Source organism: Moschus berezovskii, chromosome 28 (genome assembly GCF_049115385.1).
Source record: "Moschus berezovskii isolate FMDL1 chromosome 28, NW_MosBer_1.0, whole genome shotgun sequence".
Lineage (NCBI taxonomy): Eukaryota > Metazoa > Chordata > Mammalia > Artiodactyla > Moschidae > Moschus > Moschus berezovskii.
In genome coordinates, this window is record NC_142487.1 from 22,381,547 (window position 1) to 22,408,010 (window position 26,464).

General features: G+C 36.3%; 1 protein-coding gene and 1 pseudogene across 2 annotated transcripts in view; both read left to right on the top strand.

Moving 5' to 3' along the window:
* C28H18orf54 (chromosome 28 C18orf54 homolog) overlaps positions 1–25,732 on the top strand; it is a 38,830-nt gene extending 13,098 nt beyond the window's left edge. Inside the window, exons 2-8 of the mRNA XM_055417388.2 lie at positions 916–1,234; positions 2,476–3,258; positions 3,596–3,746; positions 5,996–6,098; positions 11,197–11,328; positions 11,685–11,755; positions 17,068–25,732. Coding sequence (XP_055273363.2) covers positions 958–1,234; positions 2,476–3,258; positions 3,596–3,746; positions 5,996–6,098; positions 11,197–11,328; positions 11,685–11,755; positions 17,068–17,140 — 1,590 coding nt within the window. The 5' untranslated portion in view covers positions 916–957 and the 3' untranslated portion in view covers positions 17,141–25,732. The remainder of the gene's footprint in view (positions 1–915; positions 1,235–2,475; positions 3,259–3,595; positions 3,747–5,995; positions 6,099–11,196; positions 11,329–11,684; positions 11,756–17,067) is intronic.
* Positions 1–26,464, top strand: part of LOC129549864 (uncharacterized) — a 70,241-nt pseudogene that overhangs the window by 13,075 nt on the left and 30,702 nt on the right. The window lies entirely within an intron of this gene.

Consider the following 26,464-nt stretch of genomic DNA (forward strand, 5'->3'; position numbering starts at 1 on the left):
TGAATCTGTTTTACATGAGAATTGAAAATAGGGTAGTATCAAAAAACGAATGTCAGAAAAGGATTGTTAAAGCTGCATTATTTTAGGAAAAGAACATTTTGCCCGCTTATTTCACGGTAAGACTTGCAGTTTATTTCTTTATCAGTGAATACTGTAAATTGTTTTGTTTGCTCCTGTCTTGAGGGAAAAGGTTGCCTAAAGTTACATATTGGCATTTAAAATGTTGAAAGTGGATAATTAGTCTCCATTTTTCCTTCTTGTTTCAACTATGTCATTTGATGCCTTTTAAAACTTTATCAGGCACATACTGTGTGTAGTGTATGGTGGTGGGCTTATGAGTTGAACAATATTTTGTATAGGGGAACGTTATGTATTGTGATGTCATAAAGTGTTTCAGCATAAGAAAAGACTACATCAGTAGTTTACAGGACTTTAAAAAAGTGAGTATTCGTCCCTTGACACTTTCTATATAGTCTTTGATGATTTTTAAAAAAATGTATTTGTTTTTAATTGGAGGGTAATTACAATATTGTGTTGGTTTCTGCCATATATCAACATGAGTCCGTCATACATATGTCCCCTCCTTCTTAATCCCCTCCCACCTTCCACCCTATCCCATCCCTTTAGGTTATCACAGAGCAAAAGATCTGAGCTCCCTGCATCATTCATCAGATAATTTTTGTATATATAATTCCAAGCATATATTAGGTGCTCAATACATGTTTTCTAAATCGATGATGAAAGAATTTACAGTAATTAAAATGGAAAATAATATGCATTGTCTAAAAATAATTTATAGATAATGGGTTTTATTTTTTAAAGTTGTAAAAAGTTTATACAAATTTAGTAATTTCTCTGTGTGTGGCCTGTTACTCATTTTAATTGGAACTTTAATCTTTTCTTTTTGTATTATAGTTTTTGGAGAAATGAATAGAAATAACGAATTTTGAGGAAGCCATGGCAAAATCAAATACAAAACACAGAGTTTGTTCTCGGCAATCTTCAGTATCTTCTCTGTTAAGCAGCAACCTGAGTGGCAGTAATTCCTCTAACTCTGGGTCGTTTCAGTATAAGGATAAACTGTACAGTTCTGCATCTCAGGCTCTACAGGCCTATATTGATGATTTTGATCTTAGCCAAATGTGTCTTGGTGCAAGCATTGGAAAGATTAACATTGATAAATGTTCTGCTAATATGCCGGAATTCTCCAACTACATGTGTAAACCAAACAATGGTATGCTTTTATCCTTTTTTTCTTTTTACCTATTGATTTAAAGCATTTTGAGAGATGTAGAGTAGTCTTCGAAAACTAGATGCTTTATTTTGTTCTTTGGGAGTAAAAAATGACTTGTAATGTTCAGATCTGTGTATATTTCTTAAATGACACTGTGATTTTTTGGTTCTCTGGAGTTTTGGGGTAAAGATCCTCACTTTGGAGTAGAAGCTCCTAAAATGCAACTGGTGATAGCAGCTGGCTGATTCTAAACCCTTAAGCCGTTCTGTTACAGGTGATGGAAAGGGCATTGACTTGGTCGGTCTGGCTTCCATTACCTGGCTTAATGACTTTAAACAAATTTCCCCTTTCAGAATTTATACTTGATCAGTTCACTTGAGAAGATAGGACTGTATTAGTCTTCTTGTCTGTATTCTGTCGGGCAGTAACATTCACAGGATGTTAAGGAATTTTCCTTGGTCAGAGGTCCATTGTGGCTTCCCTGGTGGCTCAGTCCATAAAGATTCCAATTGTAATATGCGAGACCTGGGTTCAGTCCCTTGGTTGGGAAGATCCCCTGGAGGAGGACATGGCAACCCACTCCACTGTTCTTGCCTAGAGGATCCCCATGGACAGAGGAGCTGGCAGGCTGCAGTCCATGGGGTTGCTAAGAGTCGGACACGACTGAGTGACACAGCATAGCACAGTATCGAGGTCCATGAAGACAGGTTTGGAAAATGCATCTGTTGATAACCCAGTTAACACTTGACTGACCCCTGGGGTGAAAAATGTTTACATCAACTGTTAGAAAAAAGTGGGCAGTATATTCTAGAAGAGGAGAATTAGAACAGCCGTTCTGTGTGTGTGAATGCTATTTCAGGGTTAGCAAGCAAGAAAGCAAATTATTTTTTCACCTAGTTTAGTGACTTGTTTTTGTCTTGTGTTGCAGCCGGTTGAGTGACTGGTGTGCATTGAGTGTATTAGTGCATTGGGTGTGTCTCGATGAAGAAACTGTAAAATAAAGAATATTTATGAGGCTGGAGAGAAAGAAGTGTAGCAATTAGTTAAATTGAAGAGATGTGAAGGAAAAAAAACATATCCTATTACAGCAACCTATACCTTTCATGTTTTTAATCAAAGCTTGAGTAAAGATTAAGGAAAAACAGTGAACATGATTCTTAATTCTCATGTATTGTTGAATATTATGAAGTATTTTTATATGTGGTACAGGAAGATAAACAGAATTCTGCTTTGTTTTTCAGCTTTTGAAAATCTTGATGACAAAAGACATTCATCCTTATCCTATGGAGGACAGACTCTTAATGACATAGACTCCATTAGTCTAACAACTGATGATCTATTAAAGCTTCCAGCAGATGGATCATTTTCTTTCACTTATTTTGGATCAGGTCACAGAAGTAGCAAGAAAAACAGGAGACACATTGGAAGACTGAGTTCATCTGACAGAGAAAAGAATCAGAATTTTCAAGAACCAGCTGCTCTCCAGGGCAAGGATAACTTAGTTACCCCTCTTGTATATACAAATATAAAAGGAAGGCAATGTGGTAGGCTAAAAAACCCAAAACTCATGAATAAGGCTAATAAAAGTGTTTCTGTACCATCTTTATCTTTTTCCAAAAAATTATCTTTTAGGGACAGTTCAGAACACAATCTTGGAAAGAATTACCCAAGATGGCTCACCAGCCAGAAGTCTGACCTTAATATTTCAGGGATAACTAGTATACCGGACTTCAAGTACCCAGTCTGGCTCTACAATCAAGACTTGTTGCCTGATACAGATAGTCAAAGAATGTATCAAATGTTTCAAGAAGATCAGTGTTCTCCTAGGCATAGTTACCAGGCACAAAGAACTTCTCGGCTAATGAATAAATTAGATTGTTTTGAATATTCTTTTGAGCCTTCAAACATTTCACATTCCTTGAGTGAGGATAAAGGATTACTGAATGAATGTAAATGTGGTCCTGAACCTAGCCAATGTCTGTGTGAGAATCCGCTTCTTCCAGGATCCAAAAAGCCATTCAGTGGTAATTGTTCTGTTTTTTTTTTTGCATTTTGACTTTTTAAGAACCAGAGAAAGTGCTGTAAATTTGACCTAGCATCTAGGATCTGTTATATTCTTGATATAATGCTCAAGTGATATTTTTGTTTTGAACTCTTATCACCTTTATTTATGTAGTATTCTGTGACTAGAAAAATGTCTCATTTTTTTCTTTGTGTCACAACAAATGTCACATTTTAACATAGCTTGCTATTGTAGATATGTTTATATTCCAAATGTAAATTCTTGTTGCCTTTATAAGATTTTACAATGCTTTGCATTTATTTCTTTTCTTAAAGAATTAATGTAATCTTTTAAATTAGGTGACAAAATTGAATTGCTTATCCTGAAGGCCAAGAGAAATCTAGAGCATTGTACTGAAGAGTTACCAAAGTCTATGAAAAAGGATGACAGTCCTTGTTCATTAGATAAACTTGAAGCGGAAAGATCATGGGAAAATATTCCTGTTACTTTGTAAGTTAAAATGCAGCATTCAGTTTTCCAAATGAAGAATGCTATGTGCACATCTGATTTAATCTTTAAGTTACTTAATGATAATTAACAATGGTAGTATCATGGTATTTTTATAGAGCATAACTTTCAGTGTTGTTTGTGTTAGATCACATTTTTCATTAGTTACCACAAAATGGTGGTAAGTTTAGGTACCTTATATAACTTTTGTCTTTGTTACATGATCCTTTCGTTGCACTATAAAATATTGATATATGTTTAATAGGAATTAGAACCAAAAGCAACTATTTTGCAAATGGAGAAGGCTATTAAAATTTTACTACTTTCTCTTTTTACTTTTAAGTTTTTTCTCCCTCTATATTCTCTCTATATTTTAGAATATTCCTTTCTCTTCATTTACATTTTAATATTTTTCAATCATTATTTTCCGTAAATGATGGTACAATTTTTGTATGGTAAATGTTTGAAGTTTCTAAGAGTGTTTTCATTTGTGTGCTAAGCCTCTCTGTGATATAGTTGCTCAGAATAATTTAAAAACTATTTACCCATGAATGTGAGTGTAGAGGAAGAATCTAGGAAAGCTTCTTTTCTCAGTGATATTAATTCCATGTCAGAAATGCATTCTTTGTAATCCTATATCCTGTCCTAGTTGAGCATCTTATTTTCTTAAATGTGGACATTGACTGTAATTACACTTTGGAATCTTGATTCTGTCATTTCCTTGCTGAGATTTTGTACAGGTTGCTTCTACTTTGGGGTTGTGAGGATTCAGTTGATTAGAAAATAAATATAAGGTACTTAGGACAGTTTCTGATTTATGACACTCCCTTGTAAATTGTGATAGTGGTGGTGATCACACAGAATATTTTTTGTTTGTTCATTAATGTGCTTTTTAAAAAAACAGACGGATTAATAATTAGTTTGCTTAATTCTTACAGTTCTCTTATTTTTCATATTTACTAATATTTTCTTATCAGTTGGTTGTATTGTATCTGTACTTGTAAAATCCTATAGGGTGAGCAAATATCAGAGGTGCTTAAATTGAGTAAAGTTTTTGAATATACTAAATGTATTTTGTAATTAGATACTATGACTTCTGACTTGTATATTATCGTTAATGGTTTGCCCTAGTACCATCATATTATGATGGATATGTTTTATATAAAATTATTGATGGTGTGATACAGAATAGATCTGACTTCAGTGTGATATTGACAAATTATTAATCTGTCATCAAAAACAAAATTGATGAGGTGATAGTGTACTAAAAGATAAAATAACCATAGCCAGAAAATTGTTTTTGTTTTTTTGGTTTAACTTTCTGTGATAGAAAATGTCAAACAAATAGAAAAGTAGAGGAATGGTATGATGATTCCATATGTATCCAGCACTCATGTTTTGTAATCAGGTAAATGCTTTTTTGATGATAGTTGGTGGATGTACAAACTCTGGTAAAGAATGGGAGGAAAAACTACTTGGGAACAAGAAGAAGTTCATAGTAAATTAAAATCAGATGAGTGAATAATGAAGAACTGCTAATTACTGAGGAAAAAATTTGCATTATGATGTTTAAGTGTTTTAAGAGTGTTAGATATGTGAGTACTTGAGTTAGAAGCATGTTGATATATAAATGAGAGAGATAGAATGAATTTATTCTCTGCAACTAATGGAATTTTGTTTTGAGAAAGTTTTTACTTTTGCTGGGGATGCACTTTTCTTCCCCTTGAACATTAAGAAAAAAACCTTTTATTTATTGAACTTCTTTTAAATGTCCCAGGTATTTTTAATTTCAGAATTAATCCTCCTCCCACTTTAATCTGTCCTTAGTGCCAGTTCTGGAGAAGTCTGTCCTGTTGCTTTGATGTAGAAGAAGCATGTAGTTCCATCTTAATAGAAACTTATAAATTTGTGGGGGCTTTGTGTATTAATATTGAGTGACCAAAAATGTGTTTAATTGGAAAAATGTACTGCTTGTTTCAAACAAATGAGCTTTTCGAGGATACGGATATTTGAAGGCTCATTTATTTAATTAAAGACTAATGTCTTTAATTTCTTTATCTTTTTCCTTAAAGCTTTACAGGAGAAGCAAGGAGATAGGGAGAAGAAGGAGGAGTTATCAAACAACGTCCACAGAAACCCTGTCTATAATGGTTACTTCATGGTGACCATTTTAAGTGATAACAGTCAGTTATATACTGTCTAATTTTTATCAATTGGGAACTTATATGGTGTCTTGTATCCTTAAATCCTAGCAAATCTCCTGTTCCTGTTAACACTGATGATAGTCCTCAACAAATTCCAAAGACAAAGTATGCTAATGAATTCCTTGAAGATTTTTTAAATGATGATAATCAGGTGGGTGACATTAAATCTTTTTATCTTATTAAATATTTATGACTAATTTATAGATATTAATTTCTAAGTTATTTGGATATTATAAAACAAAAAATGGCTCAAATCCTCTCCTCCTCAGCACATATCCATAAGACCATCACTCCTAGAATTACTGATAATTTTAATATTCTGAAGTAGAGGAACCTGTGATTGAACTCTCTGGGGAGCCTAAATTGTCATTACAGTGGTTTTTTTTTTTTCCTGGAAAACATGTAAAACAGCACCTTACAGAGTAAATTATATTTTCCCATAGGGCAGTTGCTTATTGAGAGTTGTGTTTCTAAGATACAATTATGTATCTGTTTAATTTAAAATGAGAAATTTATTACTCAGCTTTATAAAATCAGGACATGTACATCTTGTAAGTAATCCTGAAATAAAGTGTAAATGTTTATATATGTGCATAAGGAATGATTATAATGTGATTTATAATTTTAATTCATGGCTGTTAAATATTGAGTACACTTTTGAGATACTGACATCTGGAAGATTTGAGATGTTGAACATTCCAGACAAAACTTAGCTAAAAATTTTAATATATATCTTTTCCTTCAGTGAAATTTACTAGAGACAGTAGAGGTTGTCAGAATATGTCTGACTTTAGTGCTCTAATAAGATGCTATAGCAAATGCTGGGTAAGTGAAACTTAATTATCAAATATTTATTTGCCAGATAAATTTGAGTACCAAACACTTTTCTAGGAATTAAATTCCTAATAGTGAATAAGGAAGAATCCTTGCCTCTTGGATTTTTTATTCCAGGTTGGACAGAGGACCTATATCAAAATGAAGCAGGTGACTGAATGGCACCAACAATCAATAATATCTAAGTGCTGTGCTCAGTCATGTCTAACTCTTTGCAGCCCCATGGACTATAGCCCACCCGTCTCCTCTGTTCATGGGATTTCTCAGGCAAGAATACTGGAATGGGTTGCCATTTCCGACTCCAGGGGATCTTCCCGACCCAGGAATTGAACCTGTGTCTCCTGCATTGGCAAATGGATTCTTTACACCATTGTGCCACCTGGGAAGCCCATGTATAAAGGAGAGTCTTACAGATTTTGTGAAGAAAAACTGATAGAGATAGAGAAATGAGGGCAGAGAAATTTTAGCTGGAGTGGGCAGGAATGGCCTCTCTTGTGAGGTGATGTTTGCACCAGAACCTAAAATGAGTGAATAAGTCATACATGTACTCATAGGGAAATAACTTTTCGTTTAGAGGGAATAGTATGTGCAGAAACCCCAAGGCGGAAAAATGTTCAAGGAGAATCAGAGTCCAGTCAGTGTAGCTCATTCAGAGTGAGCAGGGAAGAATGATTAAGAGATAAGATGGTGACCAGGAGTCAGATCGTGTGGGTGTGTAAGCGATGGAGTGAAGATTTACATTTTAAGTGAGATGAAAAGTGCCTGGAGTACTTTGGAGGAATGAAACGATCAGATCTACATTTTAAAATATAAAGTGGCAGTGGTTTGGAACAGAGACTTGAGAGGAGCTGGGCAAGGACAAGGAACCCAGTTAGGAGGTTTTAGCCATCTTCCAGAATAGGGATTGTAAAGACTTGGGTTAGGTGGGAGTGTTAGAAGTGGTCAGAAATAGTTAGACTTGTGATGTGTTCTTAAGGTGACTGGGTAGGATGGAGACAGAAGATTCAAAGGGTGAGTCCAAGATGTTTGAGCCAAACAGCTAAAGCAGTGGGTGGTACAGTTTACTTAGTTGAAGTGAAATCTGGTAAAGGAACAGATCTGCGTAAATTTTGTAAAGTTTGAGATGGGTGACCATTAAAACCTAACCAGTCAATTCCTTTTCTTCTGCCTTTACACACACACCACCTCACTACCTCTGTGTTTTTTAATAGTTTTAAATTTATAGAAGTTTGCAAAAATGATACAGATAGTTCCTGTCACCCTTCTCTCAGCTTCCCTGATGTTAACATCTCACTGACCACAGTGTAATTCTCGCATTACTTAAACCACAGACCTTACTCTGATTTCGCCAGTTTCCCGCCAGTGTCCTGTTGCAGGACCTAGCGCTGCATTTACTTGTCACATCTCCTCAGTCTGCCTTGGTCTGGGCCCTTCCGCAGTCTTTTGTCTGTCATGATCTGGACACTTTTGAAGACTTAATGGTCAGTTGGTTTTGTTTTCTGCAGATTGTTCCTCAGTGGGGTTTATCTGGGGTTATGAATTTTCGGCAAGAATGCAACAGAAATCATGCTGTGCCCTTCACAGTGCTTCATATGAGAGGGGTCATGATGTCGTTGATAATACGATTATGTGTCTCAGTTCAGGCTGCTGTAGTAGATATGCCATAGACCAGATGGCTTAAACAACAGACATTTATTTCTCACGTTTCTGGAGGCTGAGAAGTTCAGGTGAAGGTGTCTGGTGAGATCCTGCTTCCTAGTTTTCAGGTGGCCATCTTCTTGTATTCTCATGTGGCAGAGAGCAGAGAGGGAGCAAGCTTTCTGTGTCTTTTCCTGAAAGGGCATTAATCCCTCTTGTGAGAATTCCGCCTTCATGACCTAGTTACTTCATAGAAGCCCCTCCTCCAAGTGCCGTCATGTTGGGATTAATTCAAATTGCACATTTGAATTGTAGGGGGCACACACATTCAGTCCAGAGCAGTATACTGATATAATATGTAATTATTGTAGAAATTTATTTTTATAGTTATTTAATAATATTTATATTAATTTTATATTTATACATATTTAAATCATAATATATATTTGTTATAGATAAAATTATAGTAATATGTTAGTACTGGTGATATTAGTCTTGAACATGTGGTGCCTACTGGCTTTTTCTTTAGTAAAATTACAGTTTCCCCTTGTAATTAATAAATATCTTAGGGGAGATGCTGTGAGACTGCAAGTATTTATAGTATTAATTAACTTGCATCCACTGTTTTTACCATCATTGGTGGATCTTGTTTTTTCATCTGAATTATTAGTTGAAATTCTTGTGTAATGAGCTCTTCCTCCCTCCCCAGTTATTAAACTTTTTATTGGGACTCAGATATTTTTTTAACTTTTTATTTTATATTGGGGTATAGCTGATTAACAATATTGTGAAAGTTTCAGGTGAACGGCAAAGGGACTCAGCCATGTATGTACACATATCCATTCTCCCCCAAATTCCCCTCCCATCCAGGCTGTTACATAACATTGAGCAGAGTTCCATGTGCTGTACAGTAGGTCCTTGTTGGTTATCTATTTTAAATAGATAGTGTGTACGTGTCCATCCAAACTCCCTAACTATCCCTTCCCCCCAACATCCCCCCCAACCCCCCTAACAACCATAAGTTCGTTCTCTAAATCTGGGGACTTAAAGATATTTAATTCTAGGTTTGAAAGAAAAGTGAAAGTGAAGTTGCTCAGTAGTGTCTGACTGTTTGTGACCCCATGGACTGTAACCTGCCAGGCTCCTTTGTCCATGGGATTTTCCAAGCAAGAATACTGGAGTGAGTTGCCATTTCCTTCTCCAGGGGATCTTCCCTACCCAGGGATAGAATTTGGATCTCCCACACTGCAGGCAGACTCTTTATTGTCTAATACCAGGGAAGCCTGGTATTATTTTCTAGGTTTCCAATATAATATTGTTATTATGTTGCTTAAATTGTTCCAGTTTAGGCCATAACAGTTGCTTCAGATTGGCTCTTGTGTCCTTTCGACATGTCCCTATCATTTTTTGAGGACTTCTCTGAGGAGCCATGGTTTCTTTTTATTTGGAAACTGTGTTTAGAAACTGAGATCTAGGCATGAGTTGTGCTTATTGCTCCTGGGTTGTTCTTTATGCTAGGCTTTCTCAGCAGGCAGACTTAGAAAACATGTTTACTAACCCACATATACATGTATACATGTTTCTATATCTATTTATATATGTATTAATGTATTTTATGTGTAGCTTGGACTGCAAGGAGATCCAACCAGTCCATGCTAAAGGAGATCAATCCTGGGTATTCACTGGAAGGACTGATGCTAAAGCTGAAACTCCAATACTTTGGCCACCTCATGCGACGAATTGACTCTGTAAAAGAGTCTGATGCTGGAAGGGATTGGGGGCAGGAGGAAACGGGGACGACAGACAATGAGATGGCTGGATGGCATCACCAACTCGATGGACATGAGTTTGAGTGAACTCCGGGAGTTGGTGATGGATAGGGAGGCCTGGCGTGCTGTGATTCATGGGGTCGCAAAGAGTCGTTGGCTTAAACAACAGATACTCAGTTCTCACAGATTTGGAGGTGGGATTATCTAAGATCAAGATGCTAACTTATTATTTTACTGGTGAAGGCCCTTTCCCTCACTTGCAGACAAACCACCTTTCCATTGTGTCCTCACATGGCCTTTCCTTGGTCTCTTAATCCTGTGGTTATCAGTGTTCCACCTTTATGACCTCACTTAACTTAATTACCTCTTTATAGCCCTATCTGTCAATGCAGCCACATTCAGAGTTAGGTTTCGTCAAGAATTCCGGCGAGGGGTGGGGTGGAATGGGGGGGAGGACACAAATTCAATCCATAGCATAGTGTAAGATGAGTCATACTATATTTTTCTTTTTGTTATTGAAATTTCATTTAGTGTAATGTCGTCCAGGTTCATCCATGTTGTGTCAGAATTTCCTTCCTTTCTTACAATGAAGAGTACACCATTGTGTATTTGAAATGCTAGTTCTTGTTCAGTTGATAATCAGCTTCATTTACACATTTGAAAAGAGCATGTTGGCTTACCTGCTTCTAAGGGCTTTTCATTTGTAAAAATCTATGATTTTAAATGTGGTAAATGAATGTGTTGCAGATGTAAACATGTACCATTCACTGTAAAAGAACAAGGACTAGAAAGGATATGCCAACATTTTAATAATGATTGTCTTTAAGTGACTCCATCTGGGGACTGGGTAAGAGGAGGTTGAGTTACCGTTTTGATTTGGTAAAAACACTTTATTGACATGCATTCTTTGGATTTTGCATTACTTTTATATTGTGGGAAAATAATGCAGAATATAACATTTCCCCTTATGAATTTGAGTTTTTTATTATTCATGTGTTTTAACTTTAGAGCTGTACCCTTTCTGGAGGGAAACATCATGGACCTGTTGAAGCCCTGAAGCAAATGTTATTTAATCTTCAGGCAGTGCAAGAAAGTTTCAATCAGAATAAAACTGAAGAGCCAAAAGGAGAAATTAAACAAGTAAGCATAAACTTAATTTATGAATTGAAATCTATGAATGCATATTGAGATCTGTGAAGGATACGATTTCCTCCTAGATCTTTTTGTAGTTTTTTCTTCTAGTTTTATGTTAATAAGCATGGTATATAGTGAACAAACATTTAGAGGCATACTTTAGGACCGTAGCAAAATAAAGTTATATTTTTAGAATTAAAAATATATATATTTAAGCTTTACTGAAAATTATTTACTAGGTTTATTTCCTTGGGAATGCAGATAATATTTTTAATGTGGTGTTGTTAATCACATATTAAATAGCATTTAAGTTTGTAATTATATTTCCACTATTTCATTATATTTGGTGTTTTCAATAATAGATCTCAGAGGATGATCTCTCTAAATTACAGTTGAAGGAAAGTATGGCTCCTATTACTAGGTCACTTCAAAAGTAAGTGTTCTCTGTTAATTTCTGAGTATGTTATGAATACAATCTGTTTTAGTCATTGCTTTGATTGAAATCAGAAGGTTACAGGATGGAATTAAGTAGCTCTAAGAAGGAAGACATGTACTAGGTATATTTAAGCTTCCTGGAGCATGTTGTTTAACCCTGAGACTTTTCTCTTAAACGTGTGCTATTTTCTATTTAAAATATTCTTAGGGCTTAATGAGATAACTGTGGACACTTAAAATATCATAGATGTGAATGGCCTGGAGAAATTTTCTTTTTCCCTTCTGAGTAACATCAACAGTTTGAGAGAGCATTGGTGTGGGTATTCTGGACTAACAGCTTGTGCTTGAAATATGTTGTCCTGTGTTCTTTCTAGAAGGGATAAGTAATTGTATTGTTGTTTGATATGTCTCCGCAGAAATCTAAAGGGAATATAATGCCCTGGATGTAAAGATAGGTCCAGATGCCCTACTTACTTTCTTACATTATCTTAAAAGTTGGAAAGAATGCAGTTCTTTCCTATAGTCATGATATTGATAGACGAGGTTATATTTTATGAATTTGGTTTTGTGAATGTGAAGTGCCCTCAAAAGATGGAATACGCAGCTTAGTAAACACTAAGATTAAAATTTTTTACTTTGTAACATTATTTTGCTTGGTTGTAAGTCGGCTAGACAAATACTGACTACATTTTGTCCTTTCAGAATTGCTTAAGATTCCCTTATGTAAGGAAGCAGTGAAAAAGTGAAACCCTAGACATGTAAATTTATAATTGCCATGAGAAAGATATGTATATCATTTTTGTTTTCATACTTTAAAAAATATATATGAATTTCTGCCTTTATTCTAGGTAAAAATAAATCTCTTTGTTGCTTGCCATAGTCTTGGCTATAATGTTTCATATCTAATAGGATTCAGTGAGTAATGATACTAATAACTAACCTTTATTGAACATTTACCAAGTATCAGTGTTCTTAGTGCTTTTGTATGTAATTCATGTGATTTTTTACAGCCCTGTGAGGTAAGTACTGTTATTTGCTTCATAATATGGATTAAGTAATAGAGTAACTTGCCCACGGCTGCCTGGCTAGTAAAACAGCACTGGAATCAGCACTGGCATTCAAACCAGACAGATTCTGCAGTCTGTGTTCCGAATACTACTCTCATTAATGATAGTGGTGCATTATCCTTTTAGACTCCGTGCAGTGCCTCAATTGAGTATCTTGGATAAAGACCTCGTTCTGCTTTAAAATTTAAAGTAGGTGACTTCAAGCTTTCCACAGTTCTTAAAAACGTTGATATTGAACTTGTGTCACAAGATTTAAGTGTATTTTCTGAGTTAAAGTACATAGCCCAGAAGATGTTTTTCTTGGTGGAAATGAACTCTGAACCATACATAGTTAACCACAAAAATTGATACTGATTGTACAGGTCCTTTTTACCATTTTCTAGAATTTTTTTTTTATAGTAGTAACTTTTTTCTGCTTCGACCATCAGTAATCTTGTCTGCTGCTGTGGCTGCTGCTAAGTCGCTTCAGTCGTGTCCGACTCTGCGACCCCATAGACGGCAGCCCACCAGGCTCCCCCGTCCCTGGGATTCTCCAGGCAAGAACACTTGTCTACAGAATGCCAATTTTAGAGAGTAAGAGTCCAGTTTTGTTAGATGGGTCTTGGCTGTTGATTCTTTTGGATTAGCTGAAGCAACCTTAATTTGGCTTTTATTTTACATTTTGAAAGTATTATCAGTAAGGCATTTATAGTATTATGAAGTAAGTTTAGATTTATGAAGAAAGCATGTCATTTCCCCTCTCTCCCTTATTTTCAGTCTTTAGATAGACTGTTTTAAGGATAAGTTAAAATTAATTCAGTCTCAAAATTCCTCTTACCAGACTGTAAAATATTCTGTTTAGGATTATGGTCATATTTTCATACTTTAAAGGAACCCAACATTTGTAGAAGTTATAGGTTGTATTTTAGGTGCTTTAAAGAGGGTGTTTCTCCCCAGTCCTCAAATAACTGGATTTTCTTTCTAACAGTTTGGATTGCTAACCAGTTCATTAAAATATCTTTTATTAGCTTTAGGAAACTCCAAGATCTTAGTGTGGGTTCTGTTTACTCCCCTGGACACTCAGTTTTCTTAGGTTCTCCTATTAGAAATAACAGAGAAAAAGGTTCATTGGACCTGAAGTATAAATGGCTGATACAGCTTAAGATGTTATTTTTTCCAGAAAGATTTTGCTTTTAGTCGGAATCAAAGTTGTATTTGTTTTGTATCCCTGTAATACTTAGTTTTGTCTTATGCATTTGCATATTAAAATTATCATCTTTAAGCAAATGAAAGAATTGATTTTTGAGCCAGTACCTTTTCTAGGATCTTTTATTATGTCATATAAGCTTAGGCTGGTTGTAAAAAATGAGCAGTTGCATATTGTTCACAACGCTGTAAAGGTGAGCAATGGGGGATGATTGCAGAATTATCAGTCCTCCAAAAATAATTTGGTTTTGGCCTCAGGACATGTAGTTTTATATATTGATTGGAGATGAATGTGTAAGAATTCTCAATAATAAAGGTCATGCTGTGAAGACCATGCTTAATGATAGCTGGAAAATTGTCTTGTTTCTCAGATCTCCTTTCCTGCTCAGTTTTCTGGTGTTCATTCTATACTAGGGATAGACAGAATTAGCTCTCAGACTTGCAAAACATGACCTAAAGCAAAGATTTTTCTTTATTCTAATGTGCTCATATGTTACTTAGATCTAGAAAATAGTAGGCCGTTTGTCCTGAAAAGCCTTTTTTTCAGTTCTTGCTGAATACTAGGCTGAATATTGGTCAGTAAACGTAGTATTTAAGAGAACAGCCAATGTAGTAGTACTAGTAGAAAAGCAAATGCAAGATATCAGTAATTAAAGTATAGCAGAATTGTTAAATATCACTGAATTCAGCTAAACATAGCTGAATCAGTGTTACTGAGTTTCTGGGGGTTGATTTGTATGTATTTGAATGATCATTGGTAGATGCATTGTCACAGTAAGAAATGAGTTTTTAAATTTTAGTTTTTAAGGTGAATGATTACTCAGTTTTTTAATATAATCCTTAAGTTGATCTTTTCCCCATTAACCTGCTTTTTCACTTTTTGACAGAAGAAAATCAAAAATTTCCCTCTGCAATTTTATCCTTCCCTTCTCCCTTACTTACCTCTGAGATACCAGTCACTTTTGATAGTCTCTTTTGTAAGTAGATGACTTTATTCTCAAAAGAGTTAGATGAAAGGAGCTGCCAACTGACCATGTAACTGAGGTAGAGTGACTAACGGTTTCATATTTCTACTGAGCTTTTTTATTCCTTTCCATTATTACCCACCCCCCCCTTTCTACCTGACATTGTGTTTTAAAGGCATAAAATATACTGCATGGGCTGAGAAAGGAAACCAGTTATAGTGAATTCATTATGAAAATATTTAAATACATTTCTGATTAGTATTCTGATTAGTATGTGCTTCTCTTTATTGCATTTAAAATAAGACAATACATTTAAAATACAGGTAAGTTAAAATTCATTTTGTAAAAACATGTGTTATTGTGAAGGCCTTTTGCATAACTTGAATAAAAGCATTAAACAATTGTGTGGTCTTTTACTTAACCTTTCACGTGTTGATCAGCAAACAGTTAAAGAGAATATTGGAAGACATTGATGTCTGGGTCACAACTGAGACTTCACTGTTTGGTGGATGAACAACTAGACTTAAAATTTTCTAATAGTTACCTAGTTATGTCATATGAACTTTTGGACTGAGACAGAAAGAATGAGAGTACCTGTGTTATAGCAGTGGATTTAATAATTTGTTATTTTGTAAGTATTATGTGGCTTATAATTTTGAAATAGTCATGAGTATAGAACATACCTGCAATAACTATGTGATATGACAATACCTCTGACTTCTGTGGCATATTAGATCACTTTGGTGTGTTGCTTACATTCATAATGGAAGGAAATGCTAATTTAGAGATAGCATTTAGTGAAAATAAAGATAATTTTCCGCCTATCCCGTTGTATAGATCCTTAAAATCTAAAGAATCTGTGGTCCTCCAATTTGTAAACAATGAGATCAGATTCTAGCCTCTTGTCTGTCTCTTGAATCACAGCCTGAAAAGAAAAAGATAAGCCCCAAGTATTATATTTACAGATTATATTCTTCCTCATAAATGTGTGTCTAGGAAGAAGAAAAACTTTGAGAGAGATTACTATAGGATGTAGCAATAATAAAGTCTAGTTTTACCTCTAATTGCTTAGTAACCCTGGGTGAGTTATTGTCATTTAGTTAATGAAGATGACAGTCTCAAAAATTAGCAGAAGCTGTTGAATGGGTGCCAGAATTCAGATTCTTACTACATTTGAGTGTCTGAGAAGTAGAGTACGGGGAAATAGATGTGATGTGATATAGTAATTAACACTACTAGTTTTCTCCATCTTCTTACTCTTGGTAAAGTGGAGGATGCATTTTATTTCTTATACATCATTGTAACTTCTCACTAATTTCTCACCTTAGAGATTACTGCGCATCATAATTGTTACATTATTTCTGTTTTTCTTAGTCTCTTGTTATCAGAGATGTATCTTTGGGTGGTTGATTAACTTATATTTTCTGAGTGATCCTCAAGGATCTGAAGGGTAGGGGAGAGGGAAAACTGGAAGAATACTTTAAGAGGAGAGTGGAAAGTTCAGGGTCCCTGTCTTCTTGGTTTGTCTGAGGAATGATCGGGAAGACCAGGTTGCTGGTCTGCTAACATTATTCAATGTAATTGTCATTTGTTGTCCCCATGCTCAATAAAAATGAGTTTTCCTCAATTGTAACTGATTCTTTAGTGCTATTTTTAAAATTTTAGCTGCCTTGAATGTATATGTTAAAAATGAATTATGTCCTTTATTCTTAAATGATATACATAGTATATCAAAAGGCATCATCTCACTCTGAAAATCACATGGAAAAGATGTTTTAAGTGTGATACAAATGATACCTGTTATTGTTTTTTGTTGGGCTACTTGGTACACTTAAAAAGAAAATCTTTAAATGTCAAACATGTTTTTATGTGTTTATAGAATTTTAGATGAATTATTTTAGCCCTGAGTTATTCAGATTGCGAGGTTTTGTAAAGAAAAATTTTCATAGTTTTGATGCTAAACATATTCCGTAAGTTTATCTCTCATACTGATTTTGAAGTTAATAAACAATGTAATGACCCTTTCTTACTGTCTGCATTACCTGTTCAGTCCTTGATATTGGTTGATAATGTGTTTTATACTTTTAATGAAGGGCTTTGCACCATTTATCTCGCCTGAGAGACCTGGTTGATGATACCAGTGGGAAACAGTCACCGAAAATATGAAGAGGAGAATAAAAGTTTAACCAATAAATAGTCACCACAGAACAAAATGTATTTTTTTCGTATCGCTTAAACTGACAGTTAACTATCAGCCATACATCATTCTGTGATTGGTTCAAGTATTACATATTTTTTAAAAACCAGACTTGAAAACGTCCGCATATTTTTTTGTGGCCTCTCCTCATTTTGTGCCAACATACCTGAGGTGAATTGGGAGGACCCAGAGTCCTAGTCTGACTTTGGTCTTCAGGCTATCGTATGTCTAATGGTCAAAGATGGATGATTTCTGTTCTTGAAGCTTACATGGACTTAAACTTTCTTCAGCATCCTCATGATTTTATCATCTGGTTCTGGATCATTTAGAAGCTTTTCCTGGTTTCTATCCAGAGTCTCTTTTCTCATAAAGGTAGCATCCAATGTAAGGAACTTAAGGAATATCAAAATTATTGATGTATCTTATCCATATGGAAGTATGTTACTTTCAAGTCTCGTAAAGCAAACATTTAAGAATATGTTGTATTTGCAAATAACATTAATTGATGCAGTGCTAAAAAGAATGTTTTATATTGTGAATTCCAGGAAAACCTCATTTAATTAATGCTTTGATTTTATGTGAGATAATGTGACAGTACTTGACAGTTTTTAAAACATTTTGCGGGGGATATTTAAGAATTTAATATTTTGATATTTCTTAGATTTAAATTTTGAGGTTAGCTCAAACTAGTAAAAACTATATTTGACCGATTGCTTTATGAAATTTGGTAACTGAAATGACTATGAAAAATCAGTAACTATATTAAAGCTATTTTGTAAATGCTGAACTTTATTTAAAGCAGGCTATAGTCTTGAAGATTTGTCACTAGCTAGAACTAAACAGAGCTCTCTAATTTTGCAACTTCTATCAAGTGAACTTCTGATAAGCAGGAAGCATGTTTACTAACAAAATGAAGAAATAAGTCATAATACGTGGCAAAGTATATTAAAAAAGCCTGATGAAATTAAAGAGTATGTTTGTGTGTATACAAATTAACACTACTCAAGTTTTGGAGCATTTTCTGCTAGTAGCTTTACTGTCAAATAAGAATTTCTAAGCACATTGGGTGAAAGAATTCCTGCCCTCCCCCCACCTCAATTTAAAACACCAGGTAAGACCTTTGTTACAGAAATTACATGTCAGACCGTAGAGTGAATATTGTCTTTTTTCCCTTGCCTAGTGAATCAGAGTCACTACTGTTCTTTTTGCCCAGTTTGAGAGTCACTTGCTAGTAAGTTAGTTTTGTTTACTCTGGATGTGTTTTTGCTTCTGATTATGGTCTTCTGCTTCACAGCAAATAGTTTGCATACAATGAAACAAGACATTACTTTGATGATTGTAATGTGGTTGGCTGTTAAGTGTGGATGGATTGATTTTAAGTTGGGTGAATTGAGCTTTTTAAGTGGATGAATGAATGGATCTGAGTTAGCATGTTTCAGGAAAATCCAGGATTTGACGAATTCTAAAGGCACAGCAGATACCAGATAATTACGTATTACATGTTGATCAGACATGATATATTTAGTGTACATAGAAGGAATCTGCAAAAGAACTGTGCTTAATGACTTTGTGTAACACTGATTTGGTTAGTGCTTCATTTGCAAAAACATATCTCCTAAATAAGATAAACTTGTTCTAGAATTTTAACTAATATTTTAAGAAATGTGAGATACTTATCCCAAAGTGTTTTTTGTATTAAATATGGAAGTTTTAAGTTTTTAGCAAAAAAAAGAAAACTTTTAATGATTAATTGTAGCCTTTAAAAAAAATCAGTGATTCAATAAGAAAAATGTAAATGATAAATGTTCAATAAATTATTTAAGGAATTTATAAATATTTTAGCATTTATTATTTTGAGATTTCCAAAGGAAAAAAGACAACAGTATTGAGACAACTGAGTTGGGAATTTAAGGCAATTAGATTTTAAAAATAGTATTGTGAATATAAGGCTTTATCAACCTTTTTCTCTTTTAGGTGTATTGAAAAATATTGAATAGAAAAAGTGATAAAACTTTAATGACATTTCAAGTTTTTAATTGAGTATGAAAAAATTGAACAAACCTAATTACAAAAATTATTTGAGATCCAGGGATAAAACTGTGATGAATATGTGAAGACTTGAACTTAACTACATTTTCTTTATTATCAGTAGGAATTCTTCAGTTTTTTCTGGGATAATTTATTTCAGATTCATAGAGATTTCTGACCACATTGAGGAACTCTGTGTTGGGTTCATTTGGGTTATGTGTTTCTCTCTCTAGTTTTGTTATTTCTTGTTGAAGTTTGTAAATGTGGGTTTTGGGGGGGTATTTTGTACATTTAATGTTAGGGATAATGTTAAATCATATGCAGTTATACCAGAATGTTGCCTGAATATAAGTCATGGCAAGATTTTCTTCCCCCGATATTTTGAATATGTGGAATCACTCATAGTTTTGATTGTATGTTTCCTCTGTTTCTGTCCCGCTTTTCACAATGTCTCAAAACCTCTTTGTTAGAAGTGCTCTCAGAAGTAAACTTGCCAAGGGGGTGGGCTGAATTGGGGGGTTGGGATTTACCTGTGTAATACATCGTGCTGTGCTTAGTCGCTCAGTCATGTCTGACTCTTTGCGGCTCCATGGACTGTAGGCTGCCAGGCTTCTCTGTCCACGGGGATTCTCCAGACAAGAATATTGGATGGGTTGTCATGCCCTCCTCCAAGGGATCTTCCCAACCCAGGGATCAAACCCAGATCTCCCACACTATAGGTGGATTCAATACCTTTGGAGCCACCTGGGAAGCCCAGAAATAATGGAGTGGGTAGTCTATCTCGTCCTCAAGGGATCTTCTGACCCAGGAATGGAACGGGAGTCTCCTGCATTGCAGGCAGATTCTTTACCAGCTGAGCTACCAGGGAGGCCCATATAATACACTACAATGTATAGAATAGGTAACTAATGAGAACCTACTGTACCACACAGGGAAACTACTCAGTGCTTTGTGGTGACCTAAATGGGAGGGAAATCCAAAAAAGAGAGGGTGTATGTACAGTTGATTCACTTTGCTGTTCAGCAGAATCTTATACAACATTGTAAAGCAACTGTTTTCCAATAAAAATAATTAAATGGCTAAAAGGCAAGTAGCATGAAAGGGAGCAAAACTGATCTATGGCCAAGATATTTTTTGAATAAAAACTAGTTTTTTATCTTCCCAGTTGATTCTACATTGTCCTTACTGTAGACCAGACCAGGCCAATTCACAGTGCAGCAGCCTCCTTACTGAGACTAGTCCATTTGCCCCCAGTACCTGTTTCAACGTTAACCATTCTTCCCCTCATTTTTGGTTCAAAGATATCCTGACTAGTCCTTGCAAGACACTGTTACACACACCACTGCTGTAATCTTACTGATGTATTTCAGCAAGTTTGCTGTAGCTAGATTGCTTTATTCAGATTCTCCCAAACTTCATATGTACATTTTCATTTTCACCTTTGTACATATTGGTTCCCATACTTGAAATACTGTGCCATTTCTTTAAAGCTCTGAGAGAGCTTATCCTTTATTCCCCAAACACTTTAACCTCCCAAACTCTGGTAGGTTGGCTCTCCTTTTTCTTTCCCATCACGTGTTTAACTGTTAGATTTCTTATGTTAAGTGTTGGATGTACCTCTTGTAGCAAGATTTGTATCCCTAGGGGAGAAAATGTCTTAAAAAATATAGATTGATTTTGTTTTGTCTCTTACATAGTGATGTAATAACCAGAGACATGTTAATCGATTATTTTAAGCCAGGCTTCCTGTATAAGATTGTAAGTTCATGGTAGAAACCACATCCTTTATGCGATGTCCTACAAATCCTTTTTAAAATGAGGTAAATTAAACCTATTTTGGAAGAGGTTTCTGTTTTGAAACTGCAGTTTATCCAACAAGATTAACATTTATGTATTTTGGATGACTTGGTTGTAGGCTTTCTAACGTCTTGAGCCTTCAAGACTTCTGCGGTTTTTGGGTTTTTCTATATTCTGCATTTCATCAGGTACATGATCTATGTTACAAATCCGTTCCCCAGACTAAGTCTAGGAAAACTTTCAGTGGCTGGTTTTCATTGTGTTGCTTCTGTGACTGGCTAGACGGGAACCTGTCAGTCTGGATCCAGTCTAGAAACAAACCACACAGTGATTTTAAATAGGAGCAACTCAGTACACCAAAGTTTTAAACTAGTCAGACCCACCGGAGTTAAGTGTTTGTAGCAGCTGATGAAGCGGTGTTTCCCTGGACCTGGCTGCTTGCCTGCCTTCCAGGTTCCACAGAGCGGGGGAAAAAGTTCTAAATTATGACAAAATAAGAGAGAAGTCTATCTGGTAACCCAGAGCTAAGGGAGAGAACTCAAGGAGGGACAAGCTTGCAAGTACTCAAGGACAAGATATCTCAGATGGAAGTCAGATCTTGTTGAAGGGGCAGCCCACTGGATGGCAGAGAAGTTTACAGGCTTGCCCAGACCAGAGTTGGTTTGCAGTCACTGGGCAAGCAGGAAGCCACCCTCCAAGGTTCAGGGAAGCTGCAGCTAGTGACCAAGTGTTGGCCTGGAGAGGGAGTGAGGGAGCCTTCTGCAGGCTGGACGGTGCTGGCTGGATGCCAGGAGCAAAAGGGGTTTGTTTTCGGAAAGTTGAAGGTGGGCACCGGCCTGGGTCAGGTCTGTATGATGTTGCCAGGGAGAACCATACATTCTGAACTGTGACTGGGCCAGGGAGCCGCTGGGTTTCTTCATATCCGTTGAGTTCACTGATGCTGGAGCTGCCGGAAAGCTGTGAGTGAGCCCCTTCAGGTGAATTTGGAGCCGAGACTATGAATTGATGACTGGCCAGAAACTTGTCAGGTTCTTGAAAGGTTTGGTGGGAAAAAAACATCACAAAGGGAAATTAAAAATTGCTTCACCTGTCCACCTCTGACACCCTGTTTTGCAATATAGCCTGTCCAAACCAAGAACCTGGCATAAAGGTAAAATAACAAAAATGTCAGCTCACTTAGGAAACAGGCTCAATAAGAAACTTTGGGTCAGTATTTTCAAAATTAATAAATTTGATAATTTTATAGGAAAAAACAACTAGAAATCTGGGACTATTATAAACATTCTGTAATTATACAAATGAAGATCAGAATTTCAGAGGAGTAGATTGTTGCATTCAATTGTTTTTCATCGTGGTAGCCACGTAGGTTTTATATGAGTGTTTCTGGAAATTGAGCATTTCTTGCAGTTGGAATGCTTTGCATTGTGTATTGCTTCAGTTAAGTCATAATTTGTTTTCCTGTGTCTTCCACATATTACCCTTATTTAATAATTTTGTCTTTCAAGGCAATCTCATATACACATTTTGGTCTTCTTTAAATACTGAAACCAACAAAAATAATGCTACGTCCCTCTTTCATGCTGTTTTTAATTCTAAATACTTCGGACACAATTTTATGTTCATAATTGCCTCACTTGTAATAATGCCATCTGGCTTTCCTTTTATTGTTTAAGTGTCTAAATTGTACAGGTGATCCAGAGCCCTACTTAACAGCAGAATGCTGGAGTATGCATTTATTTTGCAAATTGATAAGAGGATTGACATATATTAGTTTCAGGTGTATGACATAATGATTAAATGCTTATGTGTAAGTCTAGTTAATATCCACCCACTTTATTTTTTCTTATTGCCACCCATTGCTAATTTTTTCCAGGTTTGTTGAGGTATAATTGACAAATTGTAAAGATATTTAAAGTGTATGTTATGTATATACATTATGAAAAGATTCTCCCATCTTGTTAATATATTCATCACCAATTACTATCTTTTTTTGGACAGTTAATTTTTTAAAAATGTGGCATCTGATGTCCAAGATGTGTAGAATAGGTGCATGAAAAGTCTACGTATGATTCTTCGATGATTTATTATTTCATTCAGCTAGCATGCATTTGATTTCCCTGGTGGCTTAGACGGTAAAGTGCCTACAATGCGGGAGACTCAGGTTCAATCCCTGGGTCGGGAAGATCATCTGGAGAAGGAAGTGGCAACCCACTCCAGTACCCTTGTCTGGAAAATCCCATGGACGGAGGAGTGTGGTAGGCTTTAGTCCACAGGGTCACAGAGTCGGGCATGACTGAGTGACTTCACTTTCACTTTTCAGCATGCATTTGGCTGTTTGTGGAGGTGGGAAGGAGGAGAGGAGAGGGTAGCGGTAGGAGAGATGATGGCAAATAAGGTATGACTTCCATGAGGAACTTGATGGAAATAGGTAAACAGAGTTACATTACCACCAGGTAAGTATTGTTTCAGAGAAATGAAGCTGGAGCAGTAGCTATTAAGGCACAGACGATGGAGCAGCTAAGTGGCCGGAAGAATCAGGAACAAGTTCACATAGGAGGGGATGCTTGAATTGATCTCCAAAATGAACAAGTTTGTCATCAAAGAAATTGGACTGAAGGATGTTAAGACAGAGTAAGACATTCAAAGGGTCTTCCTTGGTGGCTCAGTGGTAAAGTATCTGCCTGCTAATGCAGGGGATGTGAGTTCAATCCCTGGGTCAGTAGATCCCCTGTAAATGGCAGCCCACTCCAATATTCTTGCCTGGGAAATCCCATGGACAGAGGAGCCTGGCAGGCTACAGTCCATGGGGTCAAAAAAGAGCCAGACGTAACAATTAAAAGGCAACAGCAACAAGACGTGCAAAGACTTTAGTTGTTAAAAAGGCCTGATACAAAATTTTTTTATTGAATTGGGTATGCTGTGTCATAGTGGAGGAAACCTGTGCTTTAATATCAGGCAGAAGTGTTTTATCATTCTACCTTTTATTAACTGTTGTGAACAAGCTCCTTGATCTTCCCTGAGGCTTCATTTAAAATTTCCCTTTCATTTGTAACAGCTACTTTGAAGTTTTGTTTCAAGGATTAAATGATAACGCCTGGCATCTGTGATCTCAGTAAACACTAGCTGCTAGTGATGCTAATACACCTAGGTAAGGGAGGTGCTAGGAATAAGACAAGGCTGGTTCTACCCTTGTGGTTCCCGCTTCTACTCTACATTATTGTTAAGTTGCGCAGTTGTGTCCAACTCTGTAACCCCATGGGCTGCAGCACTCAAGGTTTCCCTGTCATTAGCCATCTCCCAGAGTTTGAGTCGGTGATGCCATCCAGCCATCTCATCCTTGCTGTTGTCCCCTTCTGCCTTCAGTCTTTCCCAGAAACAGGGTCTTTTCCAATGAGTTGGGTCTTCGCAGCAAGTGCCAAAGTATTGGAACTTCAGCATCAGTCTCCCCAATGAATATTCAGGGTTGATTTCCTTTAGGATTGACTGGTTTGATTTTCTTGCTATCCCAGGGACCCTCAAGAGTCTTCAACACCACAGTTGGAAAGCATCAATTTTTCAGAGCTCTGCCTCCTTTATGGTAGAGCTATATGCTCTACATTACAGCAAGAATTGTTATTGAAAAATGTGTCTGATGATGTACATCTCAAGCTTTCCAGTGGCTTCCTGTTGGAAGAGTAGTTGTGAAGTTCCCACCCTACCCTGAAAAGCCCTAGATGACGTGCCAATGCCCCTCCCATCACTCCTCAAGGCCGAAACCTTTGCTACCACTCTGCTTGCTCTGATTCAGCCACATTGGTTTGGCTGTTACCAAATAACCACAAATATGCCTCTGTGTCCAGGCCTTTGCAGTGCCCTCCATCTTGTCAGTCTTTCCACAAACGCCTCTTAATTCCCTCCCTGACTTCAGGTGTCTGCTCAAATGCCACTTTATCAGACCAGCCTGCCCTCCTCTCCGCCCCCGCCCCCATGCTATTATACTTTACTCTGGTGGTGGAGGTTTAGTCACAAAGTCATGTCCGACTCTTGCAACCTCATGGACTAGCCTGCCAGGCTTCTCTGCCCATGGGATTTCCCAGGCAAGAATACTGGGATGGGTTGCCATTTCCTTCTGGGGATCTTCCTGACCCAGGGACTGAACCCACATCTCTTGTGTGTCCTGCTTTGGCAGACAGATTCTTTATCATCTGAGCCACCAGGGAAACTCCTGCCTTATTTTTCTTCACTGAATCTTGAGGGCCTGAACTTTGTATTATTCACTATTTACTCCTCAACAACTAGGATAGTGCCTAGCAGTAATTTAAAGAGCTACGTAAATATTTCTCTGAATGAGGACCAGAGTGTGACTTGGGGACGACTCTGAGGCAGTTGGTGTGCTCAACTGGGAATTTTGGATTTTATTTCCTAGGCAAAATGTACCTATGTGTTTGATGTAGCATTGAGTGAACATTAATTTTTGTTGTTGGTCTCTACATTGATTTATGGCTGCATAAACTGAACTGTTTTCCAAATACTAAAACCAACAGTTTTTCTTCCTTCTGATAGTTAGGTCTTTAAAATCTGATACCACAGCATAAAATTATGTTAGTAATTTTTTTAGGAAGTAAAACTATAAAGCAGGCCTTATTTAGTTTATTGCTCAGAATTACAGTTTTACTGATGTTCCTATGATTTATTGTAAAATAAGTCCCTAGAATATAGGGTTTTTTGAAAAAATAATGTTTAGAGGACTATTTATTTGTCTCAGGTTGAAGTACTAGATGCTATTTGATTTACTGAATGGTTTATGTGGCATTTTGGATACGAGTATAAGAAGACAACAGAAAGAAGCACAAAGAAGTCTCTTGGAGTGGGATTCAGAAGTCCTCACGACAGGAGTCCTGGAAGCACCTTGATAATGCCCCCGACAAATGAACCACTCAGCACTCCTTCAAATCATTTCAGTCTTCTTTTTTTTTTTTTAGACCTGAGGGACATATGAAAATTTTTATTTAGATTTATTTCATCATCTCCAGTTAAAGTGGTATCAATTTTCTATTAAAAATGAGCAAAGTTTAGCAAACGTTTCCCAACTTTCTGCTGTAGTTCTTATTCATTGTGTGTGTGTTTCTGAGATTTCTTACGAGGGTTTAAGCTTTAAATGTCTTATTCCCTCCTGCCCCTTCTTAGTTGGGGTGCCTTGAGCAAGTTAGAGCTGTAAGATTGAATTTATAAAACTGAGCTAATGGGGCTGCTTCAGAGCACAGTTGAAGGGATTGAGAGAATGCCTGTAAAACAGTTGCTTAGCACAGGGCCTCACCGTAGGGAAGTGCCCAGTGTAAACTATTACTGCTAAATACAGTTATGTCAGTACTTGTTTTCAGAATTTCAGCTAGTTATAATTGTTGCCATTTAGCTGTATGGATATTTTGTAGAAGCGGATCCAAGTCTTAGTAAGGACGATTTAACTTTTTTTTTCCCACTAGAGGGCA